The sequence below is a fragment of the Manis javanica genome, chromosome 7 (genome assembly GCF_040802235.1).
Source record: "Manis javanica isolate MJ-LG chromosome 7, MJ_LKY, whole genome shotgun sequence".
In the NCBI taxonomy this organism is placed as follows: Eukaryota; Metazoa; Chordata; class Mammalia; order Pholidota; family Manidae; genus Manis; species Manis javanica.
Genome location: NC_133162.1, coordinates 55,669,125 through 55,686,693, shown reverse-complemented (window position 1 = coordinate 55,686,693; position 17,569 = coordinate 55,669,125). Strand labels below are relative to the sequence as shown.

Here is a 17,569-nt window from a genome sequence, read left to right as displayed (position 1 = left end):
GCTGGGTAGTTTGTACATTCACTCTCCTTTTGTGCTTGCTTGAAATTTTCCGTAATAAAAAAAGTTTAAACAAAATCCTCTATCATCATAAAAATAAATTTCACAGCAGGGGAATGTGAGAAATATATTCTAACAGCATGAGCAAGTGCCAGACTTTCGGGGCTAGGATGCAAGGCCACTAAGCCACCAACCTGAGCAGCTCTCTCCTCCCGAGGCATCAGCATCCTCATCAGAGCCCTGGGGCGTGATGAGACCCAGATGCCAAATGTCACCAGCACTGGCCATGAACTCCTTTCAGGGCTGGCGAGGCCTCCCAAGCTATTAACCAGTGGTAATGATACTGGGTCAGAAGCAGCTGGTCTTGATATTCGGGGTGCAGTGTCCCACCTCACCTCCCAGTTTCCCACTGTGGGAAAATTTGTATCAGCCATAAATGACAACAGGGCCACATGAGAAAGCATTTTACGGAAAGGGGCTTCTGAGGCAGAAGAAAGGGAAGGGAAAGGTCTCAAGTTATCAGCTCAGCCACCCAGGGCTGCAGGGGAGACTTCAGGAGGAGCCTGCAGTTTCAGACAACCATGGTTCTGTCCATGCAGTTCCTTCTCTCTAGAATGCCCTTCACGCACATCCTCCCGGGGAAATGAATGCCTACAAGTCCTCCAACATTCTGTCATCTGTGAAGTATTCAACGTCTGCCCATGCCAAACACAGCCATTCCATTTTCATTTCTTCCTGAGCCAGTCCCACTGCCCTTCTGCTCTGCAAGGTAGCGGTGACCTCTGCAAGCTACATCTCCCAGCCCCCTGAAGTCAGCTAACTTCCAGCGGGGTTCAGTCACGGAGGGGCACTGGCAAGAAATTGGAGGGTGGGAAGAAGGGAGAGTGTTTCCTTTCCTTTTCACCTTGGGCCGCAGGCCTGTCTCAAAGCCCGCCGTGGTTCCTGGGTGATGCCTGCCTTTGTGCTCTGCGAACACCACCTCCTTCCTCTGTCTTTGAGGTGAGGTGTGGGAGTGCTCTCCTGATGTTTCAAACCCCTGGGCTGTCTCCATGCCCCCCTTCTCAGCAACTTCACCACTGGGACAACCTATTCTCTGTATTAAATTCTCTCCCTCTCACTCTGCATGGCTTCCTGGGTGACTGCTGGGTGATCAACTTACCATCTTCCTTCAGCCACAGTGTGGTCATTGCTTACTCACTCTTCCCTCCTACCAGCCTGAGCTCCTTCACAACAACCCAAGGTCTTCTCAGGCTCTGGCCGCCCCAAGCCCAGGACAGGGCACTCGGTCTTCATACCCTGCCCTGCTCCTAAAGGACACCCCAACTATATAGAGAGAGCTGGCACTTAGTAGGCAGCCACAGTCTGTTGAGTTAAATGAATGCCAAGGATACTTCATAATCTGTGAACATTAGAGGAAGTCCACAGGAATAGAAAACTCTTGAAAACATCTTTAAGGGACAGAAGGAGGACCCTTTTAAGGGGAAACTGATTATAAAGATTCACTACCCAAGGATTAGAGCAACTGCCCAGATGACAGGGCAAGGGATTGGACTGTAAATTTCAAAAAGACAAACAAAACTGTGTTAATATTCTGAACTTCTAAAGGAATTTCATAGGCCCTCACAGATACACAACACAGTGATTAAGAACATGGCCTCCAGAGGCAAGCTGGCAAAGCCCAGCCCCGCCACCTGCCACCTGAATGACCCTGGCAAGCGAAATTCTCCGTACTGCCACTCTCTCAATCTGCAGAGCTGCAGATAATTGTGCCCTCTGGTTTCATTTCAAAAGCAAAACCAAACAGTGCACATTAGCTTCATTAGTCATTACCTGCAGCACCGCTCGAGGGGTCTCAAGCTCAACGCCATCAGAACAGGAAGTAAAAAGGCGTGTAAAGCTGCAGAGGTGAGAAGTAACAGAGACAGGGATGCCCAACACAAACTAGAGTGTCAGGTCTTTCCTAAGACATTCTCTTTCAAAGGTCTTTGAAAACTGAAGCCAAGCTACTTCCTTGCAGGCGAAATGCAGGCTTGCCAGTTTGCAATCTCTGAATTCTAAATGAGCCCTCGCAGTGAACTGAGGGGAAAACTAAAGCTTCAAACCAAAAGGATGGGAACTGTTGCCTGGCCCCACAAAGAGAGAAAGGCCCAGAAGCCCCATACCCTTGTGCCATTTCAAGCTCAGAAGGAAAGGAGAAATGAAACAAGGGCGTTGGTAACATGTGACCAAAGAAAGGGAGACACCTGAGAGACAGAGGCAAAGATGGCTTCCAGAGAGGAAGAAATAAGGAAGTCGATGGTACACGGGCAGAAAAAGTGAAAGCAACCTGAAAGGAGCCTGAGGAGGGAGAGAGGTAACCTGGGAAGACCCCGAAGAGCCACTTGAAGGAGAGGATGCTGGGCTGGCTTCATGAAGGAGTAGAGGATGGAAAGGAAGAAGATGGGCAAGAAGCAGATTCATAATCACTGGGTAAGCAGGGAAAAGGAGAGTGTGTGCTCAAAGGCACAGTGAGGGCTTTCCTAAGTCATATGGTTTGTTCCCTCACCTGAAAGCTAAGGTATCACAATTCCTTTTTAGAGATGAAGGCATGGTGGCTTAGCAGCCAGGTAAGATGCCATAATACCACAGAGCTAGGAGGAGGAGAACTGAGATATTTTTTTTAAGTCTTATGGGTTTGGGGATAACCAGATATAAAACACAGGATACCCAGTTAAATTTGTATTTCAGATAAACAAGAAATAATTCTTTAGTATGCATAGGTTCCACGCAACATTTAGGACTTATGTATACTAAAGAATTATTCATTGTTTATCTGAAATTTAAATATGGCTCCTCACCCTGTCTTTTTATTTGCTAAATCTGGCAGCCCTATCTGGATCCCATGTCTCTCTGCCTTACACTAAGTTCTCTCAAAGAACCCTGGGTGGAAAAACAGAAAGGAGTTAATCAACAGAACTCAGAGGAGGGATAATTACACAGAGGGCCTAATAGCCAATGCTAATTTGCAGCCCATAAAAGTAAAAGCATGAAAACAATAAAGGTGAGCAGTGTAACCCACAGGGATTGGGAACTAGAGGAAGAATACACTGTACTTATGAAAAGCAGCAGAGCCTCCTGGTTTTCATTTGTGGGCTAACATGTGAATTCCATTTGCCTTTTCACATCACCCACCGGACACCAAAGGCCCAGAGCTGCAAGGCTTCGGGCCAAGAAAGAACCAACCAATAAGGGATTGAGAGTCATCAGTGCTGACCTTCCGTACCTGAAAAACAATGGGAAGGCATTCCAAGTAGCACAGGAGGGAGGCGGAGAGAAACCAAAAGACACAGGTGACAGCAAACGAGGTCAGGGCTGCCCTGGGTTCAGGAAGGCTGGCTTTAATCTGTTTATTTACAACACCACCTGAGGCCTGAAGCACAAACTGTCCCCCTCGTCCCCTCATCATACCAAGAGCCATCCCACCAGAACAATAAAACCACAACAGTGTCCTGGTGAGAGCGTGTTCCTTCAACTTTCAGCAAGCCCCCAGCTACCATTTCTACCACTAGAAAGAGATCCAGAGGCAACAGGGAAAAAACGGGTTACTTGAGGAGTTCCCTGCAATCATAGACAACTGGCCTCCCACAGACCTGCCGCTGGCTCAGGAGCTGGGCTGTGCTTCCATCATTTGGAACCTGCAAGTCTGCAACGTCAGTCAGTTTCAAAGACATTCAGGTTTTGGTTTGTTCTTTAGACCAGCAGCTAAGCAGGAGTGGCACCTGTGTCTCGCCATCAAAGTCCACCCTCTGGAATCCATACCCTCAGAGAACAAGGTCAAAAGTCACATGACAGAGAAGCAAGCTTTGAGTGTCTGCTGCCCAGTGCTACAGACCGAAACTGAAGGACACATGCTGGCTCTTTTTTCAATATAGAATGGAAACAGCCCTATAACCAACCTACAAGGAAAATGCATCTTTTAGGAAACATAGCCTCCTGCTGTCCTGTTACTTTTACATTAGCCACACAGGCTGGTTTAATCCTGACTCCCCAACCCTAGGATGCGGGCAGAGTTCCCAGGCATCCCCAAGTGCCAGGAATATCACAGGCCCTGAGAAGCCAGGCTCCAGAGCTCCACCGAAGCTCAGAGGCTCTGAAAGCAATATAACTTAAGTAGTAAGGAAGCTAGAACCTCTGTTAACTGAACCCACATTCTGTAGGGCCTGGTGCCCTTTCACAGTGTCCCAATGCCCAGTGATCAACACTGAGACAAGGGGGTTGGGGTGCCCAGGGGGCAGACACTGAAGCCCAAAACAATTCCACAGATACTCATGCGGTGGAATACTGCACAGCAATAAAAAAGAACTACCTCTATATGCAGCAACATGGATACTGTTTAATATTAGTAAACGCATATACTGGGATACCACATTACAGAATCCAGATACACAGGGAATACACTCTGTACAAAATCACCTACACTAAATTTGAAACTCAACAAAGGAATCTGTAGTGACAGAAGCCAGAACAAGGTTACTTTTTGGTGGGTAATGATTGGAACAGAGTACAGGGAGCTTCAGGGGTGAAGGGTGCTGATAAGAGCAGGTGTGATTCACTGGTGAATTTATTTGCAAATTCATTGAGTGTTTTTCAATACATTTGCATGTTCAAAGCTTGTGCAATTTACTGTAAGCATGTTATACTTCATTAAAGTTTATAAAAAGTAAACCTGGGCACCCGCCAAAGTAAATTCCATGAACTTTATTGAGCAACTACTGTGTTAAGGCTGTGGGAAAATGAAGAATTTTCTTCAAATGGCAGGGCTTTTATGTGTCAGTCACCATGCAAGTTACCTCCAGACGTCCTGTGTTCAAGTTCCTGATCTACCACTTACTGCAATCTTCCAGGGGTTGCTGAGATGCCTGCACCCCCTTTCTCCATTTGGGACACGGAGATAGCAACACCAAGGGTTGCTGTGAGAATGAGATGAGCCCCTAAACATAAGGTGCTTAGCACTGTTCAGGGCACACAATAAGCTGGAACATGTAAGCTATTATTGGAATAAGACACATAATCTTATAGATGACAAATGATAAAGCACCCGTCCTCAAATAGTTTAGAAGAAAACAAATGTTGGTGCTAAGCAGCCAGAATGGATTACTAAAGTGCAAACAGGCTCCTATGCTCCCCACTCCCTCTTCTCTAGTGAGCCCCTGGACAGCACCCAGGGAGCAGAGCCCACCAGAGTTGCCCACCAGGCCTGACTCTCCTCCCCAGTTTTTCTTCTTTCCGCCAAGCCGACTCTGCCCAAGTACAGGGGAAATGTCACCACCTCCATAGTCAACTTCCTCTAGATGAACTTCAATTTGCCCTTCATGTTTTAGTTTAAAAATATACCTCCTAAGAAAGGGAGCCCTCCTCGAGTATGGTCCCCACTCCCAGACTGAGTCAAGGCCCCCTCATAACCAACTTCTCATATGCTGTTTTATAGGGCACACTGCCTGACACACAGTAGATGATCAATACATTTGTTCAAAAAAATCCACTATTACTGTGCTAGGCAGACTATTTTTAAGTAGAAGTTATAACACAAGTACAAAGAGGCTGATACTGGACTGGGATGGGGGCAGGTGTGGGGGGGGAGGAGCCCGGATGACTGGGCACTGAGCAGGAGGCAACCTTCCAGGGCACACTGGACAGGGCATGGAATGCAACAGACAGGGCCCAGAACTGGAGGGCAACAGAGTCAGAAAGGGGTGCACAGGCTGGCCCCCATGCACTGAAGGCACCCTCTCCATCCCTGTTTATTTTCCAAGGCAGGGAGTTTGCCACCCTGGAAACACTCCCTGAGGCCTGGCATCCTGGGAATTGCCTGGTGATGGGGGCAGCCCTGACTACTCTAACTGAAGGAACACAGCAGTGTAGGAGCTACTCAGAGAAAAACACCCACTACGTAAGGAAGATAAAACTGTTCCGAAATCTATATCCCACCCTCCCACAAGCTGTGCTTAAGCTCTTAAGACCCACCCAGGTTCAAATTCCAGCCCCACCTGATAAGCCACGGGATCTCAGACAGGTTACATAACCTGTCAGGACCTAAATCTGCAAGTTTATAGCTATGTGTAAAATAGTATTGATCACACAGGATGGTGGTGAGGATTAAATAAGATGATATACGCAAACCCCACCCAAGAGTACCCATCCCATAGTAAGCAGTGGATAAACATCAGCTATTAACACAGCAACATACAATGTTTCAGAAGTGAGGTGATGCTAGTAAATAAGAATTGTTTTTCATTTCTTCAAGCTTTCCTTGCCTTCAGACTTTCTTAAATTATGGTTGATTCAAAATGATATCAAGGAACGTAAACACTTAACAATACATTTCATTTAAAAAAAAAAAAAGCAACCCTCATCTATTAAGGCCAAGTCCTTTCACTTTCATGGAGGACAAGGCTTCACTGCGGATTGTTCTCTCCCAATGTTCTTCACATCTGAATGCTGACTCTAAATGCAAATTAGGACAAACTGTACCAAGCCCATGGGCACAGGACTGAAGTGCCATACATGTCTGTTGAATGAAAGAACCTTATGCAGGACAGTCAGCAGGCAATAAGAATTGAAGTCGGAGCAAGATATTAACAGCACTTGAATTATGCTTTAGGTCCAAATTCATAACTTCAACACCAGAACTATTATATAAAAAGCAGCTAGCTGCTTTTGTAGATAATAGAAAATTTTTCCTTTAAAAAATAAAATTGAAGTCACTAGGACTACAGGTTACTAGTGGCTGGAGGTAGGGGGAAATGGAGTTTCTATTTGGGGTAAAGAAAAAATTCCAGAAATGGACAGTGCGGATGGTTTCACAACACTACGAATGTACTAAATGCCACTGAATCTGTACACTTAAAAATGTTTAAAATGGTAACTTTTACATTGTTTATACTTTACCACAAAAAAAAATTGTGAAAAAAAGGTCACTGGAGTAGATGAATGGAGAAAGAAGATGTGGTACATATACACAATGGAATACTATTCGGCCATAAGAAAGAAACAAATTCTACCATTTGCAACGACATGGATGGAGCTGGAGGACATTATGATCAGTGAAATAAGTCAGGTGGAGAAAGACAAATGCCAAGTGATTTTCCTCATGATTTCATAACAATGAAGCAAAACTGAAGAAACAAAATAGCAGCAGACTCCTAGACTCCAAGAATGAATTAGTGGTTACCAAAGGGGAGGGGTGTGGGAGGGCGGGAGGGGTGTGGGAGGGTGGGTGGGGAGGGAGGGAGAAGGGGACTGAGGAGTATTATGTTTAGTACACATGGTGTGGGGGATCACGGGGAGAACAGTGTAGCACAGAGAAGGGACACAGTGGATCTGTGGCATCTTGCTGCACTGATGGACAGTGACTGCATTGGGGTATGGGTGGGGACTTGATAATATGGGTATATGTAGTAACCACATTGTTTTTTCATGTGAAACCTTCATAAGAGTGTATATCAATCATACCTTAATAAAAATATATATATATATTTTTTTTTAAAAAAAGTCACCAGCCCTCTTTTCTAGGTACCTAAAATATTTCTCAATAAGCTACATGGATTCAAGGTTCAAAATGATGGGAAACAGTTAAATACTTCCCAAAGGACATGGCACCTTACTAGGTAGTGATCTAGACCTGAAGAAGTCAAAATCTCTACTTTATGAAGTATATATTTAAAATCATAGTCTCTGGTCAACAAAGATGTTAAAAATCAACCAGCCGATTTTTTTTTCCTCTATCTTCAGTGTTTCTATAATCAGGAGCTACTACACAAAGCAGAGACATAATGTTTTGACTCTTAGCAAATGTCTTTGTTTAGATAAATTAAGGCCTGTCTAGTAAAGAACCCTGCCCCCCAAAAAACAATCTCAATAGAACAGAAGTTATTACTTGAGTTGGTATATTAAGATAATTGAAAAAAAAAAACACCATTTCCATGCAAATAATTCCATGAGTTGAGAAGCTCTTTCTATAATTAAACACCAAATCAATTATTTTTTCTCAAAAGACTATTTTAGCCCTTCTAATTCACCCTAAAAAGTTGGTCGCTCAGAGGACTGTTTCACTTATAAAAGTAGTACATGAAGTGTTTAATGAAGATGGTACTAGATTTCTAAGAACTTTCTCTAGCTTATCCACACTCAATGATTTTATTCTTTTCACCTTTCTCTTTCCTTCTATGAAAAACTTTTTTGAATTATGACCTATATCTGGCTGAACATCCCAACTCTGCTACTCAGTACACCAAGTGGCCTCAGTTGCTCCAGAGTGCCCTGAGATGCCCTGGAGGGTATTAACCAGATACACACCTGGCATCCACAGAGGCTGCTCGGATCTGGAACAGATGTTTGGAAGATTATCCTGTCAATCAACACTGTTTTTTTTTTTAACTGGAATTTCAAATTGCCCATAAACTAGTATCCCTAATTAACTTTCATATAAGAAATCATTGCTTTTACATTTTGGATTAATGAGTTAGGAAATGCAGTCTATCCAGCAAAATTCCATGAATTGAACATGGGTGGGCCCCAGAGTACAACAGCAATAGAGGAAAAACCAAATAGATAATTTTGATCTAAAGGCAAATTATGAAATTAAAGCATCAATGACATCTCTTTTCAATCATCACCATATAAAAAAGAAAATTACAAAACAAACAGAAAGCCTTCTGGTGCCACCCTGACATAGACAAATTGAGCAACAGCTCTCCCCAACTCTGCCTTACAAAATAAACTGCAAGATAATTAAACTGAGAGTGAATATGACACATTGTTTCCCTTAAAGGTATTCCCCCAGCTAGAGGCATTTCATTTTGAAAGGTGGAAGGTGTAACCCCGTGAGAACCCCTACAGCAGTCAGCCTGAATTTCCTCTCTTGCTCCCCTGTGTATGTTGCTTGTATCTGTGTCTCACAACCGTCTGAACTGACAAATATTGGAGAGGGAAGCACCGTTCCCTTGCTCTGAATTCCCTACAGCAGGAAGCCAGGGCCAAGCTGAATGAACGTGTAATCCTTGGTAGGGTGCTGGAGAAGCCCTTACATTCCTTTTGGATATTTCGGAGTATCTGGCACACAGTAGGCCGTTCATTAAGTACTGGGAAGTTGAATCCTGCCAATTTTAGGCTGTATTTATCACATGTCATTTTGTGCCTTTCTGAGAAGGCAAAAGGGGGAAGGGAGGGGAATCACAAAAAATTCCCCAGCATGAAACAAGTGAGAATTATAATGAATTTTAATCACTAAACTGTGCCTCATACATCATATCTATGGACCAATAAAAAGGGGTGAGAGTTAATTCTAAATAACTGTAAGAAAATAACTTTTTTTTTTTGATACAGCATTCTTCTCTCTAAAAGAGAAGGCCTACACAAACTGATGTTTGCAATTTACTGGTAGGAGCACCGGGAGAAAATGCACAGCTGTGGGCTTGACAACCATAAAAGATAAGAAAATCTGACAGTCTTGAGGAAGTAGGAAGAGTCTGTAAAGTAACACCACTCCAAGATGCTCTTGATTAGAAATATTTTCCAGAGCATTAGTTGGCCTGTCAAGAAAATTTCAACCACCACTAAGCAGAAACACACTGAACCTATGAGCACTTACTTCACCGGCTTTGACAATAATTCAATCTATCTAAAAGCAACTACACTGTGATGGAAAACAAAAAGGAACACCTACCCACTGAGGGAAGGAATCACTATGGGAGGGAACAGGGAAGAAGACAGTTACTCCTTGCTCAGCCTGGCTGCAGCTTAAAAGATCAGATTAGCATTTCTAGGTGTAGAGACAATTACCTTTGCAAAGTGAGACGTAAGGAGAAAAAAAGAATGCAAGTACACTGTGTATGACACTGTATCACACACACCCTGCCCCAGCCAAACTCTACTGTGCAAGCCACACATGGCCCTCTCCAAGGATTCAGCAAGTCTCCCCATCCTGTTTGCAGACACTGTCTCAATAGGAGCTTCAGGTCACGTGCACTGATGCATCTCCCCATAGGATGGTCCATAGTTGTTTCCCAGGGGGTGGCTGTGGGGCATTTCCACATTAAAGAAAGTCGTAAGAAGTGGAGTGATCTCTCACACCAGTTAGGAAAGCCAACATCGAAAAGACTAGGAACAACAAATGCTGGCAAGGAAGGGGAACCCTCCTACACTGCTGGTGGGAATGTAAACTAATTCAACAATTGTGGAAAGCAATACGGAGGTTTCTCAAATAACTAAAAATGGAAATACCATTTGACCCAGGAATTCCACTCCTAGGATTTACCTAAAGAAAACAAATTCTTAGATTCAAGAAGACACATGCACCCCTATGTTTATTGCAGCACTATTTACAATAGCCAAGATACGGAAGTAACCTAAGTGTCCATTAGTAGGTGAATGGATAAACATGATACATATACACAATGGAATACTATTCAGCCGTAAGAAAGAAACAAATCCTACCATTTACAACAACATGGATGGAGCTAAAGGGTATTATGCTCAGTGAAATAAGCCAGGCAGAGAAAGACAATTACCAAATGTTTCACTCATCTGTAGAGTATAACAATAAAGCAAAATTGAAGGAACAAAACAGCAGCAGACTCACAGACTCCAAGAAGGGACTAGGGGTTACCAAGGGGGAAGGGTTACAGAGAGGGGTTAGGGGGGGAGGGAGAAGGGGGTCGAGGGGTATTATGATTAGTACACATCATGTGGGGGGCTCATGAGGAAGACAGTGTAGCACAGAGAAGACAAGTAGTGACTGTGGCATCTTACTACACTGATGGACAGTGACTTCAATGGGGTATGGGGGGACTCGATAATATGGGTGAATGTAGTAACCACATTGTTTTTCATGTGAAACCTTCATAAGAATGTGTATCAATGATACCTTAATAAAACAAATAAATAAAACCAATTTTTTTCCTGATAAAACTGGAAAAAAAAAAAAAGAGAGAGAGAAGTGGAGTGATCTGTCACCACTACCAAAACTGAGGTGTCAAATCTCAAAACTTACAGCAAGGCCACTTTTTCCCCTAAACCTTGCTCAAAAACTTTTGGAAAGGTGAACGTGGAGAAACCTCCTCCCCTTTCAGAGGTGAGAGGTATCATGAGCACCTAGATACATGCTACAAGGTAACCTACATCATCATCTATGGTTAGAAGGGCTTGAGCACACACTGATTACAGTGGCTCCCCCAGCATGTACAGTGTATCCATTCAGCCATCCCGTCGGCTTAACCAACTAGGGTGAAGATGGTGTTTACTGGGGTAAAGGGCACATGCAGGAAAATGGCTCTGAGCACAAGGTCAGGAGACAGTACTGGCGGCCACACCCAGTGAAAGACATAAAACATCTCATCACCCAAAGCCTCTGAAGTCAACCCAACATACCCCCGAGTGTCTACTGCATGCCAGGCACTAAAGAACAGGAGTCACCAAGGCAAATTCTGCCCCCAAAGGAATTCACACATCTACCAGGGAGACCTTTGTGATGTGGGATTGGGGAAAGAGTGACGGATGGGTCCTGTAGGACCACATGAATTGGCACATAACCCAGTGTGTGGCTGGCAAAGGGCAAGTGCCAGTGCACACTGGAGCAGGGGTGGGAGAGGGGGTACAGTCTACTGGGAGTTACGAGAGGAGTAGGGAAAACAATTTAAGGGCAGGAGGTACATCCTAGAGGAGCCAGGGACTCCTACTGAAATTCTAGGACTAGCATTTGAGAATGTGAGAGGCACATTTGTGAAGCAAGCAGGGGCCAGATCATGCAGAGCCTGGTAAACCACCAGAAAGTTTACTGGAGGACAATGGGGAGCCATTTAACGTTTTTAAACAAGTAATAGCTATTTAAGAGACCAAGTCAGTCTCTTTGGTCTTGAATAAGAGTCACCACAAACCAGATACTAACGATTCTCTGAACTATTTCCCATCCCTGGCAAAATATATAAGGAGAACATTGTATAACACTGTCACAATCTCCTCTAAGGTTTTGTGGAGTTTTTTAATCAAATGCAAACAGACTATATGAAACACACAAATGTGAAGAACTTTATCTGCAAAAGAAATCTAAGAATAGCCTCCTTAAGAAGACTGGACTTGTGTAAAATTAGACCTAACTGTGAGGTCATACTTTTCTCAGAGTTGTGTCTACAGTTGGGTGTTTCCATAAGAATCTAAGATTTTATTTTTTTTAACACAGGAAAAAGAGACACACACTACACCTCTTTACAAGGGCAATGTTGATCTGATAGCTTCAGAGAGTCTGCCAAAATGAAGTCTTTAAAAATGGAAAATAGTATATTAGGGTGCCAGAGTAAGTAATACAAAATCCACAGCATTAACTATAGGGTGGCTTTTTTATTCGTTACTGAAACCATTACACTATCGATGTTCAAAATAGCCAAGTTTTATAATCATGTCATATCAACATGTTGTTCTACTATAACTTCAAAACAACTTTGTCTTTCTCTATGTCCCTAAACTTCTCTAATGAAGAACTTGTAGTTAGAAAAAAGGCATTTAAATACTAGTGATTTATTAAAGGCCTTTATTTTCCAACCAAACACATGCTGAAGGCCTGAATCAGTCTAGAACAGGCACACTCCTTACAGAACTGGCCACACCAGCTGCGAGGCCCTGCTTACACTCTAATACCAGCAGCTCGTGCAGAACTTTGATGCCATCCAATTACTATGAACAACTGCATTTCCTCACCTTCTCCAAGACCACCACCACTACCTCTCACTACACTGAATCAGATCATCTACTACCACATTTTCAGCCACAGTACAAGCCAGCTCTATCTAGCCTAGCATCTAAAAGCTGCTCAACAGGATGACTGAGCATTTGGTTTTTGTTTATTTTCTCTGCTCCAAAGAAATTAGGATCTATAATCAGCAGCCTGGTTCCACTGCAGTTTTACTGGGAGAAATTGGATCATCATTCAAAACACAGCATTCCACTTCTACACCTCAAATAAAACACTCTAGGGGCAAGCTGTAACTTCCAGATGCACCGGGTACTTGGAGGAAGGGCCTCCCACAGTTGATTCTTCCCCACAGATGATGTTTACCTCTATCACACAGATGCTGAGAACACAGACCCACAAAACCAGTCCTTTATTACATGTGTAGCTTGATTGGAATATGACTTATATACCAAAAAAAGAGACAGAAATGACCGTTAAGAGCTTCTACTGACCTTTGGACTTGGCTTAAAAAAAGAGGGCACAATGAGGTATCAGTACACACCTATCAGAAATCCATTTGCTACTGTCAGTACACCACCAAATGCTGGCAAGAACGCAGAGTAACAGCAACCCAAGCTCACTGCTGGTGAGAATGCATAATGGCACAGCCACTCTGGAAAGACAGTTTGGCAGGTTCTTCACGAAATTAAAGATATTCTTACCATACAATCCAGTAATTGTGCTCCTTGGTGTATTTATCCAAATGAGCTGAAATCTTATGTCCTCAGGAAAACCTGCCCACGGATGGTTACTGCAGCCTTATTCATAATTGCCAAAAATTGGAAGCAACCAAGTCTTTTCAGTAGGTAAATAAATAAATGGTGGTCTATCCAAACAATGGATTATTATTCAATGTTAAAAAGAAATGCACTATCAAGCCATGAAAATACACGGAGGAAACTTAAATGCATATTCCTAAGTGGAAGAAGCCGATCTGAGAAGGTTGCAGGGCTGTACAATTCCAACTGCGTGACATTCCAGCAAAGGCAAAACTATAGAGACAGTAAAAAGATCAGGGTTGTCAGGGGTTATGGACAAATGAAAAGGTAGAGCACAGAGGATTCTCAGGGCACTGGATCTTCTCTGCATGATGCTACAATGGTAGATATGCATCCTTAAGCAACTGTTCAAACCCATAACAGGTACGATACACCAACAGTGACCCCCTAATGTCACCCCCTATGGACTTTGGCTGACTATGATGTGTCCACGTCGGTTCATCAGTTGTAACAAATGTCCCACTTAGGTGGGGATGTTGACAGAGGAGGAGGAGAGAAAGGCCAGGCAGAATAAGGGAAATCTGTACCTTCCCTCAGTTTTCCTGAAAACTTAAAACTGCTCTAAAAAATAAAGTATGTTTAAAAAGAAAAAAAGGGGGGGGTGGGGAGCGTTTCTCTCTTCTCCAGGGTGTGGCTAAATAGCAACATAACTCCCTGAACATGTTCTGGGAGTATGAAAGACATCCATATTCACCTTTAATACTCAAGAATATGAAAGTTAATATTATAATTAAAGGAACAAATAAGAGCCAGGAAGGCAGTAGGCTTCTGGTGCCATCTTCTCTTCAAATCAACTAACATCATGAAATAGCTAGCAAGGCTTTCACTTAACTGAATAACCAGGCCTTGTCACAAACCTCCTAGGCAGCTACTAGGAAAAGGCTCTCAGCTCAAGTTGACAAGGGTTGTGCAGCTTAACCCTGACAAACTACAACATGGTGCTGGTCAATGGACTCCTGACATCCACAGACCCAGTTCACCTAGTCACACACATTTCTCCTCCCACAAACGACATACCTGAAAAGTCAAACACCCCAACACAACCCGGGTCTTAGGCCAGTTAATAAAACTCACAAAAGCTTAAAGGAATCTCTTTTCTCTGAACCTACCAAGTCCTAGGAACCAAGTAAACCACAAGCATTCCTACCTGTCTCCCTGACTATATTAATCAGAGACTAAAGAAACGAGGCCTGTAGGCCATCACCTAAACAATTTTAAAACTTCACTCAGTAAGGCCACAGAACATTTCACAAAGTATATTTGGCTGGATGTCAGTTTTAGTGGAGAGCAAGTGCTAAGAAATAAAGCCACCACCTTACATATTCTTCAAACCAAGTGTTCAGAAGGCCTCTGATCTTATACACCAGGAATGAACAAGTTTGTCCATGCAAAGCCAATGTGTCTGTGTACAATTTAGACCTACTTATAATATGGTCAAGTGTCAAACAGATAACCCTTTCACAGCATCCCCACCCCACCCCCATTCTCCCTCCCAAACAAACAAAAACAGCTCGAGCTGCTCACTGTGTGCAAGAGGCTAGAGATTCTCTTTTATATGTTTTAGTACTTGTCTGTAGTTCCAACCCTCCAATTTACTAACTCGAACCTTAATCAAACTGCTTCCACCAACTTCCCCCTCTACTTAAACCCCCACTCAGCAGAGATATATCTCTCCACCAAGAAAGCTACAGAGGAGGCTTAGAAGTATCTTCCTCTGCAAATTCCTCCTCCTTCCTACCAAAAGGGCACTTCAAGAACTTTCCAGTCTGGAAACAGGTGAATGCTGCTCCAATTCCATTCACCAGGACTGGATTTGAACATGCAAAGTGTCACCAGGATTGGATTTGAACATACAATCAATTTCTATTTAGTCTGCCAATCACACTGAAACTTTGGTGGAAATGTGATTTCTAAGCAAATTCATAATGCTATCCAGTTCCTGTGAATGAGCTAGTACTGGGGGACTTTTTTCAGTCCTAGTATGCCTGAGGGGTGCATCCGGAGTGTGGGTCCTCCTCCCCAGACGTGAAAAAGGAGCGTGGGTGGTTGTCCCAGCAGCCCTCTCCCGCACCCCGCTAGGGGCCTGGACCCCCAGGGAAGACAGTACTAGCTCACACGTACACACTCCTCCACTGAAGATTTTTTTCCTAGCACAGGGTCACTCTAAACCTGCCCTATTTCATCTGGGGACTGCAATCTTTGACCCATCTGGGGACTGCATTCTTTGACCCATCCCCAAATTCATGCCTTTTTGTCCATCTAAAGGTTCAGTCTAATCAGCAATTCTGCAGCAGCTATGGTAATTTACCCCTTTGATTTCTTGACATTCTCCTCTCTCGCCTGGCTGGGAAACTGTTTTGATCTTAACAGAGTTGTCTGTATGGGGATTCTGCATGTTAATAATGTGGTTAACTGACAGGGATGTTAGGTGTGAGCACACAATATACACTTTTTCCAGTTACGTTTAGCCTCATTACAGGCTACGGAGGCCTTTCAAAAGGCCTGATAGACTAGGAGGAAGAACTACACATCTAATCTTACCCTCTTCGAGGGAGCCTCGGGGTCCAGGGGGTAACAGGACAGACTGCTCTCCCATCAAGTACCTGGACTCAGAAGCAAAATACCCCTAGACACCCCATCAATGAAGCAAACACCGTACATCTTGATCAGCAAAGGAGTCAGTCGATACCGTTAAGCCTGTCCTGGCTTCCATACCCCTTCACTCTGTCCAGGCCAGTGTAAGATAACAGCATTTTCCCCGCTGTGTACCGCCTCCGCCATCCCGCCCCCAGGCAATGCACGGACTTCCAACCGAGGTGGGAACAGTGGCTCCGGTACCCGCCCTTCCATCTCAATCCTGGCCAGAAAACTCCACTTCCCGGATTCCCGGCACTCTCTCCCGCCCCCACCCCGGGCGATCCAGCGAGAGCCGTCCTGCTGCCAACGAAGTGCCCAGCCCAGCTGCGCACCCCCCGCACCCCAAGCCAGGCCCCTGGAACAGGCCCCAGCTCCCTCCCTTTCTCCCAGCCCACAGGTCCCCACACTCCGGACGCACCCCTAAAGCATACTAGGACTGAAAAAAGTCCCACCCCGCCCCCCAGCCACGCCGCCAGCCTTCAGCTACGCCCGGGAGGGGCCTCCTCCCCAGACGTGAAAAAGGAGCGTGGGTAGTTGTCCCAGGAGCCCTCTCCTGCACCCCGCGAGGGGCCTGGACCCCCGGGAAGACAGGCCCGCGCAGCCCCAAGGGGACACCTCCCTCTCTCCCCCACCCTGCAGGAGCCGGCAGGGCTTGGCAGAGAGTGAGCTCATTGCGGGTCCCTGCGAGTGGGGGAGCCCGGGGGCTGCCCGGCTCGGGGTGCCGCCTCCCCGGAGGCGGGCGGTGGTCGGCGCTGCGGCGCACCCCCGGGGGCACTCACGATTGTCACGCTGGCTTTGCGCAGGTCGCGGTTCTCCTCCTGCAGAGCCTTGCACTTGAGTTTGTAGGTCTCCAGCTCGATCTTCAGCACCTTGTTCTCCTGCTGCAGCGAGGCCAGGCGGTTGGTGAGCTCCTCCAGGCGGAACGGCGAGATGACAATGCCCCCCGACTTCCCACCGCCGCCGCCTCCCCCGCCACCGCCGCCGCCGCCCGAGGTCGACGAGCAGGACGACTGCATGGCGGCCGAACTGCCGCTGTTGCCCCCCGCCCCGTCCGTGTCGCTCTCACTGGCGCTGTCCGCCATGGCCGCGGCGGGCTGGGGAAAGGAGGAGGAGGAGGAGGAGGAGCAGGGAGGCGGCGGCGGCGGAGCCGGGCTGCGAATGAGTGGGCGCCGGGCGAAGACAGAGGAGCGCCGAGCTGGGCGCCTGGCACCAGGGCGCAGACTCGGAGCGGCGGCGAGAGAAAGAGAGGGAGCTTCCCGCTGCCAAGAGACCTCCTCTGCCAGAGAACAGAGACCCCGCCCGGGCTCGGGCAGTATTGCACTGGGGCTCGCTCCCGCCGGGCCTGCGCGCTCGCTAGGCCGCCTTGCAAAGCCTGCGCAAGGCTGTGGGGACC

At 45.6% G+C, this 17,569-nt stretch overlaps 1 protein-coding gene across 1 annotated transcript in view; it reads right to left on the bottom strand.

Moving 5' to 3' along the window:
* The window catches only part of CCDC6 (coiled-coil domain containing 6), a 107,676-nt gene extending 90,107 nt beyond the window's left edge, over positions 1-17,569 (bottom strand). The window contains exon 1 of the mRNA XM_017676703.3: positions 16,956-17,569. Within this exon, the coding sequence (XP_017532192.3) occupies positions 16,956-17,258 (303 nt within the window). The 5' untranslated portion in view covers positions 17,259-17,569. The remainder of the gene's footprint in view (positions 1-16,955) is intronic.